General features: G+C 43.3%; 1 protein-coding gene across 1 annotated transcript; it reads left to right on the top strand.

Annotated features, from left to right (window-relative positions):
- Positions 1-645: 645 nt before the first annotated feature.
- LOC115010941 (IQ motif and SEC7 domain-containing protein 1-like) lies at positions 646-16815 on the top strand. The gene is given in 17 exon segments (XM_029435872.1): positions 646-1184; positions 1910-2201; positions 3242-3559; positions 4161-4891; positions 4893-5216; positions 5381-5542; positions 7476-7598; positions 7687-7853; positions 9453-9592; positions 9676-9763; positions 9766-9800; positions 10135-10234; positions 10323-10478; positions 14389-14630; positions 15677-15694; positions 15786-15987; positions 16577-16815. Coding segments are annotated over 17 exon segments (3387 nt in total). The 5' UTR covers positions 646-1134.
- Positions 16816-22248: the final 5433 nt, after the last annotated feature.

Below are 22248 nucleotides of genomic sequence, written 5' to 3'. Positions count from 1 at the left end.
TATTATATTCAATGCATAACAAGTACAGATCAATTAATAAACTGTAACAATTCACCCAAATAATGATTATATCCTCTGAATAATGCATCTTTAGGACATTTTAATACAATTATCTATCTTTATTATGTTTATTTGTAACAATCATACACTCTAATTAAGCTCACTGATGCTTTTCTGTTTGCTCTTTGGTTGTTTGTGTCCAGGCAGTGAGCATGCAGTATAAATATATACTTATATATATTCAAGTTATACTTTAACTTACACCCCATAAAATCACGCCCTCACGAGCGCTGGTAGGTTGGGAACCAGTGACCGACAAGATTAAAACTAATTAAAATACCTACAAGTTACTTCCTGGTTCCCTGAGGAGCCTTTTCCTTCTTGTCCTGTGTTTTCCAACCAAACAGGAACACAGGAAGTGTGTGCGGTCCACAGGGAGGGGCCGACGCTCACAGTCTCCATGACATTACTGTGACACAGAGCTTCCACTATGCTCAGCTCCATGTGCTGTAACTGTAACGCTCCCACATCCCGACCTTCTGTCCCAGCTCGGTGTGCTCTGCCCTGTTATGGGACCGCTGACAGAAGGGGGGTGCGGCTAACACAGGGAGGAAATGTAGGCAGGAGCATGTGACTGCTGTCCCAAACTCAGACTGACGAGTTGACTCGGGGTGGATGTTGTCTAAGCAAACGTTCGTGACAGGATCTCTGGATTTAAAAAAGTTTTGTGGTTATTTGCTGTTTTCTTTTGAAACTTTGTCGGTCGTTTGCAAATCTTAGCTTTGACTTGTGACTGAGTGGAATCTGGGAGGAGATGTGCTTTGTCGTGTGTTTTAACGATATTTGAGCTGCTGTGTTTTACTCCTGCTCACCTACCTGGTGTTTCCTGTCAGCATGGTGCTGCTGGTGTGTGGCTTTAGTGTGTTTAGTGGTTGATGACTCCTCAAGATGTGCTGCTGTGTGTGTCACACAAAGACGTAGAAAGAAGGAAGCAGACAAAGACAGTCCATAAACTCTGGTAGTATATTAACTATCTAAAGGGAGGACAGAGACCTTTGTGTCTGTTGGATCATTCAGTCACAACGTAGACCATGAACGTGTAAGATCTTTGGCACTGCTCTGAAGAAGTTCACCATGAGTTCCAGGAAGAGATGGTTAACTCCCCGCCGCTCTAAACTTTACATGTAAGTCCTTTTCTGTAGCTCTGAAGGCGAAACACTACAGGATACAACATGTTTACAAGCTCTGGTCTATTCAGAGACTTTAGGTTATTTATCTTCTATAAGTCGTCTTCTTCAGACGAGAGGAAACATGAGAACATCAGAGTGTGTGTGTGTAACTGTGTGTAGATTTAACCTCTCCACAAATTTCCACTTCAGTAGCACTTACATACACCAAACTTTCCACTTTCATTCCTCTCTATATTCTGAAGCTTTGTGCAGAGGGCTTTGTTCACATGTCACTCACAGCTCATGTTATACACGCTACACTCACTACATGCAGGAGATGCACAGAGTTCTGTGTGTTGACAGGATTTAGTGATTTATGGAGTGATACAAAGACAGATCCAGAATCTGTACAAACCTTTGACATGTGAACAACATGAAACACTCTGAACCTGCTTCATCCAGACTTCTCTTTAGATCTGGACATGGAGCACATCAGCACAAATGTAATAATAAGATTAATAAGAAGGAAGTTTCATGCTGATATCTATTAGAGATGTTTCAGCCTGTTCACCTGCAGAGTCTCCTCTTAAGTACTACGCTACATAATTTAGTGAACTTACTCAATCATTCATTCAGTCTGTAATTTGCACTTAACAAACTTCAGAGTGTTTACTGTAATATGTTCTCAAGCTTTATGACTCCTTCTGAAAGTGTCTGCTCCCCCCCCCCCTCCCCTGCAGTGTGGAAGGGGACGCCCAGTGTCCGGAGACGGGCGCCCGCAAAGACAGCTCGTTCAGCCAGGCGCCGTACCTGCGCGGCTTGGATCGCTACACTGACAGCAGCACCGCAGCCCCTGGACCCAGGGAACCTTCGTGCGTGTCGGTCTCCAATTCGGCCAGCTTGGCCTGGGCGCTGCGAACACGCCACCAGCCTGCGAGTCTGGCTCTCCGCAAGCAAGAGGAAGAGGAGAACAAGAGATGCAAGGCGCTGTCAGACACCTACGAACTGTCCACAGATCTGCAGGATAAGAAGGTAACAATACCGAGGACATTTACTCCAGAACTGAAGAGGCAGATATTTATATTTCATTTATCATCTATTGTTATAGGTTAAGATAAAACATTTTTGATACCTGGGGGGGAATCCACAAGGTACCTGGTAGTATGTCGTTGTTTATACACAAAGGCAATTTTATCTTAATTAAAAACAGACGGGAAACACACACATGCACATCCAGACATTTACACGCAGAAGAGCTGTTTATTGTCGGGCTGATTAGTTAATAATTAAGCATAAAGTCCTCCATATTAATGAATCAATAACATATATTATGTTATTCTTTCTCCTGGTAAACTCATCCCCCTCATTTGTATTGCATCTTGTGCGTACATCTTTCAATGTATTTGCATTTATGTTTCTTTGTATGCTTGTATGAAATATTTTTCTATTGTAAAGCGTATTTAAATGAAATATATTATAATAATTATTATTATTATTATGAAATGTCCTGTTGTGCAGAGTGAGCACATGTTGATGCTGATACTAAAGTGCTTTTATTTGAGTAAGGTTTTGAATGCAGGAACTACTTTTACTTTAGTACTTCGTCCATCTTTATCTAAAACTTTAAAAACAACCAGAATCACGAGGTTGTTTTATTTAAACCCTGAACATCATGACATGAGAGGAAAAGGCTGTGCTTGACATGTCATCCGCGTTAAATCAATTCATATTTATTTATACAGCCCAATATACCAAATTGCACGTTTGCTTCAGAATGAAATTGAGAATAAACAACATAGTAAAAATACGGAGACTGAAAAGAGGATGTGATCGTATATGAAAAAGATCCTGGAGGATGTCGCAATAAGCTTCCCAGTGTCTCCAACAAAATAAAAATGACATTTTTTTGAATGCAGGACTTTCAGAGTATCTTACTTCTCAAGATTTGAATAGTTCGTCGACTTCTGGCTGAGGATGCTGTTGGTCAGAGGGTTTGTGTCGTTGAGTAGGAGCAAACAATATGCAGATGATGCAGCCCTCTCAGTAACACATGTTCCTCTTCCCTCTGCCAGGTGGACATGCTGGAGAGAAAGTACGGTGGCTCCTTCGTAAGTCGCAGAGCAGCCAGGATCATCCAGACAGCCTTCAGACAATATCGTATGAACAAGAACTTCGAGCGTCTCAGAAGCTCCGCGTCGGAGAGCCGCATGACCCGCCGCATCATCCTGTCCAACATGAGACTGCAGTATTCCTTCGACGAGCGCCAGCCTCAGCAGCAGGCCCAGACACAGACCAGCTTCACCCACAACGTGGCCATCGGGCCTCCTCACTCCCCCGACCCAGACCGCCCAGGAGACTACACCCACTTGGAGGACTCCTTCTCCAAACAGGTAACATTTATTTACACAACTCTTTAGGACACGCACGTCTTAAAGGTCTTTACAGGGACACAGGAAGAACAGGAAGACAGGCTAAACTGGCCCTCAAAGCAGACACGGATTGTATTACAGATAAATAATAATGTACAATAATAACAAGTCATAGCGTGCGTGCGTGCGTGCGTGCGTGCGACGTGGGTAGGAAATTGACGGGAGCTCCAGTGAGAGAAATTGAAAAGTGAAGTACAATGTCAACTCCATGCAGTCCCCCCTGTCCCTCCCTCATATATTATTGAAGGTGTGTGTGTGTGTGTGTGTGTGTGTGTGTGTGTGTGTGTGTGTGTGTGTCTCATGACAGATGCATTATACTTGTGCAACAGATGGATGCATTGTACTTTGCTAAACTATGTTTTGTTTTTCACTTTGTCTAAATGTATATATAGAGACACATGGTGTGTATGACATTACTGTTATTATTATTATTATTATTATTATATTATTGTGATGCTACTTTTCAAGCCCCAATTTTCTCCTGTAACTTATATATTGTATTTTGTTTAATATTTTTATACATGTAAATAAAAAAACAAACCCCTCTTTGTGTCCCCTGCAGGTCAAGTCCTTAGCTGACTCCATAGACGACGCCCTCACCTGCCGCGGGGGTCGCGATGACTCCCAGGAGGGCAGCAGGGAGGGCGGAGGGATTAGTGAAGACTTTGGAGAGTGTGTGTGGAGCAGCAGCAGCAACCCCTCCTCCCAAAGAGGTCTGGGAGAGCGTGCCAGGGGAGCAGGTGGAGGACTCAGCATGCACGGCGACAGCACCGCCACCTCGTACAGTGACGTCACGCTTTACATGGATGATGGCATGCCGTCATCCCCGCTGTCCCTGGATCGGGCTCCCAGCAGCACAGATACAGAGTACTGGGGCCCCGGTGGGGGTGTGGGAGGGCGTGAGGACAGCAGGGACACAGAGGGAGGGGGCAGCAGCAACAGTCGGCGCAGCACCCCGTGCACCGAGTGCAGGGATTATCGTCTCAGGGGCGCACATCTGCCTCTCCTCACTATCGAGCCGCCCAGCGACAGCTCAGTGGACATGAGTGACCGCTCAGATCGTGGCTCTCTGAACAGACAGCTGGTGTACGAGCAGGAGCCGGGGGTCGGAGTCGGCTCCCCTCAGGGAACCCTCAAACACTCCCCCAACACAGGCACCCGCCCTCCCTCCACGGCAGCTGCCCAGGGTCAGACCCGGGCGCCTGGCAGACCCATACCCACACACATCCCTCAGCAGGTGGCGGCACACCACCACCACCACCACCACCCCATCCACCACCATCAGTACCCTGACACACCCTCGTCCTCCTCCTCCCCCCCAGCAGCCCCCCACCACCCCTCTGTCCTCCTCCTCCTCTACAGCGCTGCCCCCTGGTGGCCTGGAGCAGCCGTGCTGCTCGGACGGAGACAACGACTCGCTCAACTCCACCACCAACTCCAACGAGACGGTAAACTGCAGCTCCGGCTCCTCGTCCCAGGACAGCCTGAGGGAGCCTCTGCCTCCCTTGGGGAAGCAGACGTACCAGAGAGAAAGTCGCCATAGCTGGGACTCCCCGCCCTTCAACAGTGATGTGGTGCAGAGACGCCAGTATCGCATCGGCCTCAACCTCTTCAACAAGTGAGATGCTTGAAAACATTAACCCGCATAGTTTCTATCCAAACCCGTCCCGTGCCTGAACCACGGCAGCAGTTTTGGATCCGAGCCCGATTTAAAAATCTGAATTTCCACTGTAAAATAACTGGTGACGTTGTATTGAGAAAGTTATTTTTCATCCACTCTAGGAAACCAGAGAAAGGGATCCAGTACCTGATAGAGAGAGGCTTTGTGTCGGACACTCCGGTTGGGATTGCTCGCTTCATCCTGGAGAGGAAAGGCCTCAGCAGGCAGATGATCGGAGAGTTCCTGGGAAACAGACAGAGACAATTCAACAAAGATGTTTTAGAGTGAGTATGGGAATAGAAAGCACAGAAAAGATCATTTCATCTTCGTTGTGTTAGTTTAGAAAATGCAAACATGTCAAAACAAGATTCAGATGAATGTGTGTCTGTATCTACAGAAGGGAAGAACAATTTCACCCTTTAAATGATCAATTATATATCAATTACTCGCCCTGTGTTGAATTATTTAAGAACACAAATGATTAAAAAAACATGTGACTTTCCACTAAAACCTTACTATTTATTCAGTTTAAATATAATAATATAATATAATAAATAAAATGTGTTAATTTAAAACACTTTGGACTTGAAAGGACGAGCAGCGGGCCTATTTAAGCGGAAGTGTAGAGTTTTACCAAGATCTGTATGTTTGTGAAATAGTAGCATTATTATTAGTAGTAGTAGCAGTAGGAGTAGGAGTAGCAGTGGTAAACAGCAGTAGCATTAGAAGTAAGCTAGTAGTAGCCTACTTCTAATGCTACTGCTACTACTGCTACACTACTACTACTACTGCTACACTACTACTACTTCTAATGCTACTGCTACTACTGCTACTGCTACTACTACTACTACTACTACTACTACTACTACTACTACTACTACTACTACTACTACTACCACTACTAGTAGTGGTAGTAGTAGTAGTTGCATTAGCAGTAGTAGGCTAGTAGCAGTAGCATTAGAAGTAGTAGTAGCATTAGAAGTAGCCTAATAGTAGTAGTAGTAGTAGTAGTAGTGGTAGCATTAGAAGTAGTAGTAGTAGTAGTAGTAGCATTATAAGTAGTAATAGCAGTAGCATTAGAAGTAGTAGTAGCATTAGAAGTAGCCTAATAGTAGTAGCAGTAGTAGTAGTGGTAGCATTAGAAGTAGTAGTAGTATTAGTAGTAGTAATAGCAGTAGCAGTAGCATTAGAAGTAGTAGTAGCATTAGAAGTAGCCTAATAGTAGTAGCAGTAGTAGTAGTGGTAGCATTAGAAGTAGTAGTAGTAGCATTAGTAGTAGTAATAGCAGTAGCAGTAGCATTAGAAGTAGTAGTAGCATTAGAAGTAGCCTAATAGTAGTAGCAGTAGTAGTAGTGGTAGCATTAGAAGTAGTAGTAGCATTAGTAGTAGTAATAGCAGTAGCAGTAGCATTAGAAGTAGTAGTAGTAGCATTAGTAGTAGTAATAGCAGTAGCAGTAGCATTAGAAGTAGTAGTAGTAGCATTAGTAGTAGTAGTAGCAGTAGCATTAGAAGTAGTAGTAGTAGCATTAGTAGTAGTAATAGCAGTAGCAGTAGCATTAGAAGTAGTAGTAGTAGTAGCATTAGTAGTAGTAATAGCAGTAGCAGTAGCATTAGAAGTAGTAGTAGTAGCATTAGTAGTAGTAATAGCAGTAGCAGTAGCATTAGAAGTAGTAGTAGTAGCATTAGTAGTAGTAATAACAGTAGCAGTAGCATTAGAAGTAGTAGTAGTAGTAGCATTAGTAGTAGTAATAGCAGTAGCAGTAGCATTAGTAGTAGTAGCATTAGTAGTAGTAATAGCAGTAGCAGTAGCATTAGAAGTAGTAGTAGTAGTTTTATCTGTTTTTTGATTCTTCATTCACCGTGGAGGCATGCGATTAAAAACTATGTTTTCTTCAGGTAACATGGCGGTTAGTAATTAATATACAAATGATCATTTTGTGGGTGAAGTACACATCCTTTAAAGTCAGTTTGTACACAGATCAGAATATGTGAACACCACATTTTCAGATCACATGTTTCATGCATAAGTCTGAATGGATGCAGCCTTCAGGCAATCCGCTACACACACACACACACACACACACACACACACACACACACACACACACACACACACACACACACACACACACACACACACACACATATGGTATATAACAAGATGTGACTGAGCTTCCAGAGGAGAGGGGAGCCTGACCTCTGCTGTGTGTGTTTCAGCTGTGTGGTGGATGAGATGGACTTCTCAGGGATGGACCTGGATGATGCTCTCAGGAAGTTCCAGGCTCAGATTAAAGTTCAAGGAGAAGCCCAGAAAGTGGAGCGGCTCATCGAGGCTTTCAGGTTTGTGTTGTGTTGTATGTAGAGGAGTTACAGTGCAGAGAGGCCTGACTGATATACAACTAAAGATGATGTTCTGTCTCTTCTGCAGTCAGAGATACTGTGTGTGTAATCCAACACTGGTTCGGCAGTTCCAGAACCCGGACACCATCTTCATCTTGGCCTTCGCCATCATCCTCCTCAACACAGACATGTACAGTCCCAACGTGAAAGCTGAGAGGAAGATGAAGCTGGAAGATTTCATCAAGAATCTGAGAGGTGCTTCAGGACAGAAAAGACACTTGATACACAACACACATTAGGCAGTAATAATAATGTCTTTATGCAATATGTAAGGAAGGGGACTTTTAAACATTTAAGTATAATAATACATCTGATTTATAGAGAGAGGAGTTCTCAGAGATGTTTTACCTACTGTAGGATAAGAAAAACAAGCTGTCAACTTTCATATGGAATAGAATGGTGTCGACTTGGATAGAATTAGGGGGGAAGAAGTTGGGTTTAGTAGAAAAGACAGCAATGTAAAAATAATAAAATCACACAAGCTGGATAGAAACGGCGCCAGCGTCCTCTCACAGATGCCTCAGATTAATAAGAAAAGTGATTAAAGTCCAACTGAAATGACGTTTCTCTGTCTGCTGCAGCTGCTCTGTAAATCTGTGTTCTCCTTTTGAGAAACACAAAACATTTACATTTGTTTCATGAGTTTATACCGTTCCAGTATCATATCTGCCGACGTAGATGGAGATCTTGATGCAGCCAATCAAATCTTCATGAAGCAGTAACGCCGCAGATCACAAGATTGTTGTTTAACCTGCAGACGTGAACACACGTCTTCTCCTGCAGCGCGTTGAACTGAGCTCAGCAGCAGCAGCACATTAAACAACACGTCTTTACTCTGCAGGATCATAAACAACATGGTGGCATGTTGGTGACATTGCAAGTTTGTTTACTTTCTCTCGTGCTCCCTACGGTGCGACACCGACGCTTGCCTGCTGGCTGCTGTCAATCAAACAGACAAAAAGAGTATTTCTAATATTTCCCCAAAAATACCTTTTCTTCCTTTTGATAAACTATTTACATTATTTAGCTATTCGGCAATAATTACTCAGTTAAACGTATTATTTAAATATTATTATTTAAATTATTATTATTTTAGGGCGAAAATGGATCAAAGGTGACGTCTCGTGAAATAGGCATTTAAACACGATTTATTCATAAACAAATGTCTAAAGATTTTAAATGGCTCTTATAATATGTGCAATATTTCTTCTGACAATGTTTGACATTATAGATCAAATTGTGCTGAATTCTGACATTCAAAGTAGTCCAGCGGTCCCCAACCTTTCTATCATTGAGTAAACGGATGACTTCTGACCAAGTGAATTATATTTTATGGATATTTCAATGCTTAACAATGAGAGTACACACAAACTGATAAACTGCGCAATTAACTGGAATAGTGAACGCACTAACTGCAGGAGGTTTTGTTCATTTTGAGCAGATTTCTTCCTGTGAAGATTCTCCAGATTATCTGATTTACATCTAAATTAATCCAGACTTCAGAAATAAAAAGACTTCACAGAAATCTTGCGACCCCCCCTTTGAAGCTTTGGCGACCCCTAATAGGGGTCGGGATCCCCAGGTTGGGAACCAGTGAAGTTTAAAGGTCATTAGGAACGTCCCGAGACTAAACGTGATTTCAGTTGGACTTTAAGTGTTAAGCTTTCATGCGTCTCGCTGCCTCGTGTGTGTGAAAACTGCGAAACGTTTCGCACCAGATAAACTGTTTTGTGATTTTGTTTTTCGATAAACAATCATTTCCTAAAAACCCCCCTTCTCCCTGTCTCCCCCAAGGTGTAGACAACGGTCAGGACATACCCAGGGACCTGCTGGTTGGGATCTACCAGCGGATACAGAAATGGGAGCTGCGGACCAACGATGACCACGTGTCCCAAGTGCAGGCAGTGGAGAGAGTCATTGTGGGCAAGAAGCCTGTGAGCAACATGCAATGCTTTGTAATATGTTGTCACTACCAGTTTAAATTTTATTCATTTATTTGTACTGTCTTTGTCTATAGGTGCTGTCCCTTCCTCACCGCAGGCTGGTATGTTGCTGCAGCTGTACGAGGTGCCTGACCCCCAACAGACCTCAGAGGACAGGAGTTCACCACGAGAGGTCTTCCTCTTCAACGACCTGCTGGTGGTAAGACTCACATTCACTACAGAGGAATAGAGTAAAAGATTAACTGACAGATATCAGCATGAAGCTTCCCCACTCATGACTCACATCAACACAAGTTTATATTACAAGTGTTTAATATGTACATGAGGCGTTATGTAATGTAGCTGTGGAGAGTTTACATCTACACACACAGTTACAAACACACACTCTGATGTTCTCATGTTCCTCTCGTCTGAAGAAGACACCGTTTAAGCAACATTTAAAAAGTTGACCAGTGCATAATAAAGGATGTTTCTGACTGTAAAGGCAGATAAGAAGTCTATTTAATTTAAATCCCGTCTATTTCTCCCCACAGGTGACCAAGATCTTCCAGAAGAAGAAAACCTCAGTGACTTATAGTTTCAGACAATCGTTCCCTTTGGTTGAGATGCAAGTGCACATGTTCCAGAACTCTTGTAAGAAACTTTTACTTCCACTATTACTTAATTACCCTTCCTGATTATTATGATTATCATAAAGTGTTTTATTCTGTGCATCTCTCAGACTACCCTCACGGTATCCGCCTGACCACAGCGGTGCTGGGCGGGGAGAGGAAGGTCCTTATCGAGTACAGGAAGTTTACAGTGAAGCTACAAGAAGTTACAGTGAAGCTACAAGAAGTTATAGGAGCTACAAGAAGTTCCAGTGAAGCTACAGGAAGTACAGTGAAGCTACAGGAAGTTACAGTGAAGCTACAAGAAGGTTACAGTGAAGTTACAGTGAAGCTACGGCGAAGTCTCAGTTGTACGTACAGGAAGTTACGTGAAGCTACAAGCAGTACAGTGAAGTTACAGTGAAGCTACGGGAAGTACAGTGAAGCTACAGTGGAGTTACAGTGAAGATTACATGAAGCATACAGTGAAGATACATGGAAGCTACGGGAAGTTACAGTGAAGACTACAGGAAGTTACAGTGAAGCTACAGGAAGTTACAGTGGAGCTACAGGAAGCTACAGGAAGCTACCTGGTTGGCAGGTGTGCGGAGGCTCTCAGTGTCTGCTTTTCAGTCCTAAAAGGAGAGAGACAGAATCTGCCAAATCACCACCAAAATTTCAGATAAAAAGGATAAAACTTAATTTATTAGACAGGTTTGTCCAAGAGTAACACGGGCGTTCACCAACTGTGCAATATGTAAATGTACTGTACATATTATAATATTTATTAAATAATGTTATTTTTATCTTTACATTTATAAATAACTATTTATACCCATATTCCCGTTAGTAGTAATCACACAGAGTAAGTGAAGTATAAAGACATTTCTTTCTATATTTGTATGTATTTTTTGTATTTTTCTTTACAATAAATAATGAATATTATTTGGAAATACATTTTATTTTGAAAAAACAAACCCCAGGGAAGTGACGCATCTAACGAAAGAAATGCACGTTTCCTATACGATGCGCGCGCCACCAGGACGCTGAGCTGTTCCAGGGTCAGTCTGTAACAAAAGAAGTTCAAGGTGACACCCATTGGCTCATGAAGGTTGTAAAAAACCCATCGAAGCTCCGATTGGCTCAAATGAAGTGTCAATCTAACGCTAAACTTCGCAACATTCAGGAAGTGACAGCGCTGAACGCACGAGAATATCGTTATGACTGTTTTGATCACACAATGTAAACATCCACAGCGATTTACACAGATTGCAACAGCTGTTCATGGACTTTTATCGATGTGACGGTTCACAGTGGAATCTTTTACCGGAAACGAACGTGTGGACCTCTGGCAAAGCCTTAGGAGCGTCTTTTTCAAACTATTGCTGAAAAGAGAATATTTATGAGGCTTATAGGTAAGTGGGCTCAAGTTATGATTTTGATTTTGAGTGTACTTGCTAGTTTGGGGAGCTGATTGTACCGCTGTTGTGATTTCATCTCCATATTAAAATAGACGAGATCTAAGCTTTCAAAAATATAATTTTGTTTTTTGTTTTTCATAATTCAAAATGTCACGGTACAGGCGCATAAAACACCTGCTGGGCCGCCGGCGGGCCGCACACGGGAGAGGTTGTTAAACACCTCAATGGTGATAACGTCAATGCATCGTCATGGCAACTATGCTTCTCGTCCTAACATGCCTCGCACCCACAAAGGTCCCACGGAACCGTTACTTAGCAACCCCTTCCCGCTCTCAGTTTCTCTATTAAGGAGCAGAGGAGGAGGAATGATAAATGATGCTGCACAGAGACATGGAGTCGTCGTAGATGTAGATATGGGATGTTGAGATGGTGTTTGTTTAACACCATCAAGAAGCAACCAAGAAACACAAGAAGCAAGATGTGAGGGGAGATTTTAAAAACAACTCTGGAGTTAGAGGAGGATGTTCAAAAGACATCATCAACAAACAACAAACTTAAAGTAAGCAAAGACATCAAATAGGTGTGTGTGTGTGTGTGTGTGGGGGTGTGTGTGTGTGTGTGTGTGTGTGTGGTGTGTACGAGCAGTGTGTGGAGCTGCTGTTGGATATGTGATGTGGTGATATGTTCTTTCCTGCAGATGTCAGACTTGTGTGGCTGCAGATGGAGTCTTGTGTTGCGTAACAGAGTCGACAACTCAGTGACCTCGTGTGCGCTGCACGGCGCAGGAGTCTCTGCTGCATTGTGCCACGTTTCCGCCTCCAACTGAGATCTCTTAAGGAATGGACATGTTTTTATTTCAAGCACCACCAACAACAACAACCTTTATTCTTTACTGAGTCATTGTATGGATTTTCATATTATATTCAATGCATAACAAGTACAGATCAATTAATAACTGTAACAAATTCAACCAAATAATGATTATATCCTCTGAATAATGCATTTTTAGGACATTTTAATACCATTACTATCTTCTTATTAGTGTTATTTGTAACAAATCATACACTCTAATTAGCTCACTGATGCTTTTTGTTTGCTCTTTGGGTGTTTGTGTCCAGGCGCAGTGAGATGCAGTATAAAATATACTTATTATTCAAGTTATACTTTAACTTACACCCATAAAATCACGCCCTCACGAGCGCTGGTAGGTTGGGAACCAGTGACCGACAAGATTTAAAAATATAAAATACCTACAAGTTACTTCCTGGTTCCCTGAGGAGCCTTTTCTTCTTGTCCTGGTTTTCCAACCAACAGGAACACAGGAAGTGTGTGCGGTCCACAGGGAGGGGCCGACGCTCACAGTCTCCATGACATTACTGTGACACAGAGCTTTCCACATGCTCAGTCCATGTGTGTAACTGTAACGCTCCCACATCCCGACCTCTGTCCCAGCTCGGTGTGCTTGCCCTGTTTTGGGACCGCTGACAGAAGGGGGTGCGGCTAAACACAGGGAGGAAAGTAGGCAGGAGAGTGTGACTGCTGTCCCAAACTCAGACTGACGAGTTGACTCGGGGTGGATGTTGTTAAGCAAACGTTCGTGACAGGATCTATGGATTTAAAAAAGTTTTGTGGTTATTTGCTGTTTCTTTTGAAACTTTGTCGGTCGTTTGCAATCTAGCTTTGACTTGTGACTGAGTGGAATCTGGGGGAGATGTGCTTTGTCGTGTGTTTAACGATTTTGAGCTGCTGTGTTTTACTCTGCTCACCTACCTGTGTTTCCGTCAGCATGGTGCTGCTGGTGTGTGGCTTTAGGTGTTTAGTGGTTGATGACTCCTCAAGATGTGCTGCTGTGTGTGTCACCAAAGACGTAGAAAGAAGGAAGCAGACAAGACAGTCCATAAACTCTGGTAGTATATTAAATCTCTAAGGGAGGACAGAGACCGTTGTGTCTGTTGGATCATTCAGTCACAACGTAGACCATGAACGTGTAAGATCTTTGGCACTGCTCTGAAGAGTTCACCATGGTTCCAGGAAGAGATGGGTAACTCCCCGCCGCTCTAAACTTTACATGTAGTCCTTTCTGTAGCTCTGAAGGCGAAACACTAAAGGATCAACATGTTTACAAGCTCTGGTCTATTCAGAGACTTTAGGTTATTTATCTTCTATAAGTCGTCTTTCAGACGAGAGGAAACATGAGAACATCAGAGTGTGTGTGTAACTGTGTGTAGATTTAACCTCTCCACAAATTTCCACTTCCGTAGCACTTAATACACACAAACCTTCCCACTTTCATTCCTCTCTATATTCTGAAGCTTTGTGCAGGGCTTTGTCAACATGTCACTCACAGCTCATGTTATAACGCTACACTCACTACATGCAGGAGATGCAAGAGTCTGTGTGTGACAGGATTTAGTGATTTATGGAGTGATACAAGACAGATCAGAATCTGTACAAACCTTTGACATGTGAACAACATGAAACACTCTGAACCTGCTTCATCCAGACTTCTCTTAGATCTGGACATGGAGCACATCAGCACAAATGTAATAATAAGATTAATAAGAAGGAAGTTTCATGCTGATATCTATTAGAGATGTTTCGCCTGTTCACCTGCAGAGTCTCCTCTTAAGTACTACGCTACATAATTTAGTGAACTTACTCAATCATTCATTCAGTCTGTAATTTGCACTTAACAAAATTCAGAGTGTTTCTGTAATATGTTCTCAAGCTTTATGATCCTTCTGAAAGTGTCTGCTTCCCCCCCCCTCCCCTGCAGTGTGGAGGGGACGCCCAGTGTCGGAGACGGGCGCCCGCAAAGACAGCTCGTTCAGCCAGGCGCCGTACCTGCGCGGCTTGGATCGTACACCGACAGCAGCACCGCAGCCCCTGGACCCAGGGAACTTGTGCGTGTCGGTCTCCAATTCGGCCAGCTTGGCCGGGCGCTGCGAACACGCCACCCGCTGCGAGTCTGGCTCTCCGCAAGCAAGAGGAAGAGGAGAACAAGAGATGCAAGGCGCTGTCAGACACCATCGAACTGTCCACAGATCTGCAGGATAGAAGGACAATACCGAGGACATTTACTCCAGAAACTGAAGAGGCAGATATTTATATTTTTTTATCATCTATTGTTATAGGTAAGATAAAACATTTTGATACCTGGGGGGGAATCCACAAGGTACCTGGTAGTATGTCGTTGTTTATACACAAAGCAATTTTATATTAATTAAAACAGACGGGAAACAACACACATGCACATCCAGACATTACACGCAGAAGAGCTGTTTATTGGGCTGATTAGTTAATAATTAAGCATAAAGTCCTCCATATTAATGAATCAATAACATATATTAGTTATTCTTTCTCTGGTAAACTCATCCCCCTCATGTATTGCATCTTGTGGGAATCTTTCAATGTATTTGCAGTTATGTTTCTTGTATGCTGTATGAAAATTTTTTCTATTGTAAAGCGTATTTAAATGAAATATATATATAATATATTATTTATTATGAAAGTCCTGTTGTGCAGAGTGAGCACTGTTGATGCTGATACTAAAGTGCTTTATTTGAGTAAGGTTTTGAATGCAGGAACTACTTTTTCTTTAGACTTCGTCCATCTTCTATTAAAAACTTAAAAACAACCAGAACCGAGGTTGTTTTATTTAAACCCTGAACATCATGACATGAGAGAAAAGGTGTGCTGACATGTCATCCGCGTTAAATCAATTCATATTTATTATACAGCCAATATACCAAATTGCACGTTTGCTTCAGAATGAAATTGAGAATAAACAAAATAGTAAAAATACGGAAGACTGAAAGAGATTGTGATGTATATGAAAAGATCCTGGAGGATGTCGCAATAAGCTTCCCAGTGTCTCCAACAAAATAAAAATGACATTTTTTTGAATGCAGGACTTTCAGAGTATCTTACTTCTCAAGATTTGAATAGTTCGTCGACTTCTGGCTGAGGATGCGTTGGTCAGAGGGTTGTGTCGTTGAGTAGGAGCAAACAATATGCAGATGATGCAGCCCTCTCAGTAACACATGTTCCTCTTCCTCTGCCAGGTGGACATGCTGGGAGAAGTACGGTGGCTCCTTCGTAAGTCGCAGAGCAGCCAGGATCATCCAGACAGCCTTCAGACAAATCGTATGAACAAGAACTTCGGCGTCTCAGAAGCTCCGCGTCGGAGAGCCGCATGACCGCACGCATCATCGTGTCCAACATGAGACTGCAGTATTCCTTCGACGAGGCGCCAGCCTCAGCAGCAGGCCAGACACAGAACAGCTTACCCACAACGTGGCCATCGGGCCTCCTCACTCCCCCGACCCAGACCGCCCAGGAGACTACACCCACTTGGAGGACTCTTCTCCAAAAGGTAACATTTATTTAACAAACTCTTTAGGACACGCACGTCTTTAAAGGTTCTTTACAGGGACACAGGAAGAACAGGAAGACAGCTAAACTGGCCCTCAAAGCAGACACGGATTGTATACAGATAAAAATAATGTACAATAATAACAAGTCATAGCGTGCGTGCGTGCTGGTGCTGAGTGCGTGCGGCGTGGTTAGAAATTGACGGAGCTCCAGTGAGAGAAATTGAAAAGTGAAGTACAATGTCAACTCATGCAGTTCCACCCTTCCTCCCTCATATATATTGAAGTGTGTGTGTGTGTGTGTGTGTGGTGTGTGTGTGTGTGTGTGTGTGTGTGTCTCATGACAGATGCACTTATACTTGTGCAACGATGGGTGCATTGTACTTTGCTAAACTATGTTTTGTTTTTACTTGTCTAAATGTATATATAGAGACACATGGTGTGTATACATTACGTTATTATTATTATTTTATTATATATAATTGTGATGCTACTTTCAAGCCCCAATTTTCTCTGTAACTATATATTGTATTTGTTTAATATTTTTATAATGTAAAAATAAAAAAACAAACCCCTTTGTGTCCCCTGCAGGTCAAGTCCTAGCTGACTCCATAGACGACGCCCTCACCTGCCGCGGGGGTCGCGATGACTCCCAGGAGGGCAGCAGGGAGGGCGAGGGATTAGTGAAGACTTTGGAGATGTGTGTGGCAGCAGCAGCAACCCCTCCTCCAAAGAGGTCTGGGAGAGCGTGCCAGGGGGAGCGGGGAGGACTCAGCATGCACGGCGACAGCAAGCCACCTCGTACAGTGACGTCACGTTTACATGGATGATGGCATGCCGTCATCCCGCTGTCCCTGGATCGGGCTCCCAGCAGCACAGTACAGAGTACTGGGGCCCCGGTGGGGGTGTGGGAGGGCGTGAGGACAGCAGGGACACAGAGGGAGGGGGCAGCAGCAACAGTCGCGCAGCACACCGTGCACGAGTGCAGGGATTATCGTCTCAGGGGCGACATCTGCCTCTCCTCACTATCGAGCCGCCCAGCGACAGCTCAGTGGACATGAGTGACCGCTCAGATCGTGGCTCTCGAACAGACAGCTGTGTACGAGCAGGAGCCGGGGTCGGAGCGGCTCCCCTCAGGGAACCATAAACACTCCCCCAACACAGGCACCCGCCCTCCCTCCACGGCAGCTGCCCAGGGTCAGACCCGGGGCCTGGGAGACCATACCCACACATCCCTCAGCAGGTGGCGGCACACCACACACCACCAACCACCCCATCCACACCATCAGTACCCTGACACACCCTCGTCTCCTCCTCCCCCAGCAGCCCCCCACCACCCCTCTGTCCCTCCTCCTCTACAGCGCTGCCCCCTGGTGGCCTGAGCAGCCGTGCTGCTCGGACGGAGACAACGACTCGCTCAACCACACCACAACTCAACGACGGTAAACTGCAGCTCCGGCTCCTGTCCCAGGACAGCCTGAGGGAGCCTCTGCCTCCCTTGGGAAGCAGACGTACCAGAGAGAAAGTGCCATAGCTGGGACTCCCCGCCCTTCAACAGTGATGTGGGCAGAGACGCAGTATCGCATCGGCCTCAACCTCTTCAACAGTGAGATGCTGAAAACATTAACCCGCTAGTTTCTATCCAAACCCGTCCCGTGCCTGAACCACGGCAGCAGTTTTGGATCCGAGCCGATTTAAAAATCTGAATTTCCACTGTAAAATAACTGGTGACGTTGTATGAGAAAGTTATTTTTCATCCACTCTAGGAAACCAGAGAAAGGGATCCAGTACCTGATAGAGAGAGGCTTTGTGTCAGGACACTCCGGTTGGGATTGCTCGCTCATCTGGAGAGGAAAGGCCTCAGCAGGAGATGATCGGAGAGTTCCTGGGAAACAGACAAGACAATTCAACAAAGATGTTTAGAGTGAGTTGGAATAGAAAGCACAGAAAGATCATTTCATCTTTCGTTGTGTTGTTTAGAAAATGCAAACATGTCCAAACAAGTTCAGATGATGTGTTGTCTGTATCTACAGAAGGGAAGAACTTTCACCCTTTAAATGATCAATTATATACAATTACTCGCCCTGTGTTGAATTATTTAAGCACAAATGATAAAAAAACAGTGTGACTTCCACTAAAACCTTACTTTATTCAGTTTAAATATAATAAATATAATATAATAAATAAAATGTGTTAATTAAAACACTTTGGACTTGAAAGGACGAGCAGCGGGCCTATTTAAGCGGAAGTGTAGAGTTTTACCAAGATCTGTATGTTTGTGAAATAGTAGCATTATTATTAGTAGAGTAGCAGTAGGAGTAGGAGTAGCGTGGTAAACAGCAGTAGCATTAGAAGTAAGCTAGGAGTAGCCTCTTCTAATGCTACTGCTACTACTGCTACACTACTACTACTATGCTACATACTACTACTTCTAATGCTACTGCTACTACTGCTACTGCTACTACTACTACTTACTACATACTACTACTAATCTACTAATACTACTACTACTACCACTATAGTAGTGGTAGTAGTAGGAGTGATTAGGCAGTAGTAGGCTAGTAGCAGTAGCATTAGAAGTAGTAGTAGATTAGAAGTAGCCTAATAGTAGTAGTAGTAGTAGTAGTAGTGGTAGCATTAGAAAGTAGTAGTAGTAGTAGTAGTAGCATTATAGTAGTAATAGGTAGCATTAGAAGTAGGAGTAGCATTAGAAGTAGCCAATAGTAGTAGCATAGTAGTAGTGGTGCATTAGAAGTAGTAGTAGATAGTAGTAGTAATAGCAGTAGCAGTAGCATTAGAAGTAGTAGTAGCATAGAAGTAGCCTAATGTAGTAGCAGTAGTAGTAGTGGTAGCATTGAAGGTAGTAGTAGTAGCATTAGTAGTAGTAATAGCAGTAGCGTAGCATTAGAAGTAGTGTAGTATAGAAGTGCCTAATAGTGTAGCAGTAGTAGTAGTGGTAGCATGAGAAGTAGTAGTAGCATTGTAGTAGAATAGCAGTAGAGTAGCTTAGAAGTAGTAGTAGTAGCATAGTAGTAGTAATAGCGTAGCAGTACTTAGCGTATAGTAGTAGTATGTAGTAGTAGTAGTAGCAGTAGCATTAGAAGTAGTAGTAGTAGCATTAGTAGTAGTAATAGCAGTGAAGTAGCATCTAGAAAGTGTAGTAGTAGTAGCATTAGTAGTAGTACTAGCAGTGCCAGTATTAGAAGTAGTAGTAGTAGCATTAGTAGTAGAATAGCAGTAGCAGTAGATTAGAAGTAGTAGTAGTAGCATTAGTAGTGTAATAACAGTAGCAGTAGCATTAGAAGTAGTAGTAGTAGTAGCATTAGTAGTAGTAATAGCAGTAGCGTAGCATTAGTAGTAGTAGCATAGTAGAGTAATAGCAGTAGCAGTAGATTAGAGTAGTAGTAGTAGGTTTTATCTGTTTTTTGATGTCTTCATTCACGTGGAGGCATGCGATTAAAAACTATGTTTTCTTCAGGTAACATGGCGGTTAGTAATTAATATACAATGATCATTTGTGTGGTGAAGTACACATCCTTTAAAGTCAGTTGTACACAGATCAGATATGTGAACACCACATTTTCAGATCACATGTTCATGCATAAGTCTGAATGGAGCAGCCTCAGGCAATCCGCTACACACACAAACACACACAAACACACACACACACCACACACACACACACACACACACAACCACACACAAACACACACACACATATGGTATATAACAAAAGAGTGAATGAGCTTCCAGAGGAGAGGGGAGCCTGACCTTGCTGTGTGTGTTTCAGCTGTGTGGTGGATGAGATGGACTTCTCAGGGATGGACCTGGAGATGCTCTCAGGAAGTTCCAGGCTCAGATTAAAGTTCAAGGAGAAGCCAGAAAGTGGAGCGGTCATCGAGGCTTTCAGGTTGTGTTGTGTTGTATGTAGAGGAGGTACAGTGCAGAGAGGCCTGACTGATATACAACTAAAGATGATGTTCTGTCTCTTCTGCAGTCAGAGTACTGTGTGGTAATACAACACTGGGTCGGCAGTTCCAGAACCCGGACACCATCTTCATTCTGGCTTCGCCATCATCCTCCTCAACACAGACATGTACAGTCCCAACGTGAAAGTGAGAGGAGAGGAAGCTGGAAGATTCATCAAGAATCTGAGAGGTGCTTCAGGACAGAAAAGACATTGATACACAACACATGGTGTCATCAGTCCTGTGTTGTATATGTAGTGAGACAGAGACATGTGTAATGTTCCTGAAGGTAACGTTTCTCTCTCTCATGGTTTGCTCATCAAGTCCTGTGTTGTTATATGTAGTGTACAGGACATGTGTAATGTCCCTGAAGGGTAGTAACGTTCCTCTCTTCCTTGTTATTGTGTAATCAGTCCTGTGTTGTATATGTAGGTGAGACAGAGACATGTGTAATGTCCCTGAAGGCGTAACGTTTCCTCTCTCATCCTGTCATGGTGTCATCAGAATCTGCTGTTGTATATGTAGAGTGAGACATGAGGACATGTGTAATGTCCCTGAAGGTAACGTTTCCTCTCTCTCCTGTCATGGTGTCATCAGTCCTGTGTTGTATATGTAGTGAGACAGAGACATGTGTAATGTCCCTGAAGGTAACGTTTCCTCTCTCTCCTGTCATGGCGTCTTCTCCCCTTTGAGCAGCGTCAGCATTGTGTTTGTCTGCAGAAGCTTCATAAACTGACTGTTTATCCAGTTTTAAGACACTTTCTACATCCTGGTGTTTTTAACTCTATATTTGAAGGATTAAGGATTTTAGTCCTCAGACGTCTGGATCTTAAGTTCTCAGAGAAACAAGCTGAGCGAACGTTGGTGGCAGCCGAACAGCGTGCAGGAGAAACTCTGATGTTTAACCTTTGAATCAGAGGAGAGAAGAAGACCTCTTTTTTTCTAAAATGTTCGACTTTTTTCTGTATATTTTAAAGAGTAGTAGCAGAAAGTTACATACTCTGTGTAGGGTTGTACTGAATAGGTTGAAGTGTTGTTCATAACGAGAGATAAAGACTATTCTACACTAATATTATTAATATTATACCATCTGTAGAGTTAGACTCCAGCGGTGCTGCGATTGTTTCAGATGTGATCCAAACATTTCTAATAACTCGTTTAAAGTCCAAAAGTCAACATTTATTGAAAACAGATGTCATCACCTAAATTCACAACATGTTTTTATTTTATGAAATATTCTGATTCAATCCATATTTGTTGGTGTTTAACCTCGAAAAGAAATCTCCCTGCAGCTCACAGAGAGAGAGACGCACCTGAATGAACTAACAGCACCTGAAATACTTTTATATAACCACAATAACAAACGACAGACGTGTGAAGCTTCATTCGAAAACCTCAATAGAAGCTTTGAATGTAACAAACATGACTTTGTGCGTTTAAGTGACATGAAGGTAAATATTATCACATCATTAAAGTAATTATCTGAGATCTTCTGCTCTCCACACTTACGTCGCAGGGGTTACTTATAATGGCAGAATATCTTTGGAGCAAATGGCAAAGATTCCTACAGAAGTTGGCGATGACGGCAGACAAGAGAAGTAGTCGACGCTCAAGTGAGTCAACAGACAGGTCGATGCAATTCTTGGCTCCTCCGTGGCGAGTTAATCCCCCGGCCTCCTCGTCCTGCTGTGGGTTCGATGGCAGCGTCAGACCTACTGCTGCTCTTTCACACACACAACACACACACACACACACACACACACACACACACAGCCCTTCAATAATATATGAGGGAGGGACAGGAGGGGACTGCATGGAGTTGACATTGTACTTCACTTTTCTCTCACTGGAGCTCTCGTCAATTTCCTGCCCACGTCTCTTATTCTCAGGACACTCAGCGATCACTTTTCTGCTTATTAGATTCACACCATCTGTTTCAGCTCCAATTAAATGGTTGGAGGTAGTTTACCTCTTTATGAGGGATCCTCTGGAGAGAACCTCTATCTGGCACTGTAACAGGAATACACGCTTTCTTACATTAGTAATGAGATGCCAGCTGCGATATGGCCACACTCATGTTTTATACAGCAAACTTTCTCCCTTGCATATCGCCCTCACCTCGCCACATCTTTTCTCGCTGCAGGCAAAAACAAATGCATGCACGCATGCGGGTGGGTTGCAAGGCCTCGCATAGAAGCACAGAGAAAGAAAATCAATACTGAAACCAAATTCATTTATTTAGTTCACCCAGCTTGCAGAGTTTTAATCGGAGCCTCTCAACTCCGAATGATGCAT

This window comes from Cottoperca gobio, chromosome 7 (genome assembly GCF_900634415.1).
Source record: "Cottoperca gobio chromosome 7, fCotGob3.1, whole genome shotgun sequence".
Classification (NCBI taxonomy): domain Eukaryota; kingdom Metazoa; phylum Chordata; class Actinopteri; order Perciformes; family Bovichtidae; genus Cottoperca; species Cottoperca gobio.
Note: the sequence above shows the minus strand (reverse complement) of the source record. Positions and strands in the feature narration are given on the sequence as shown.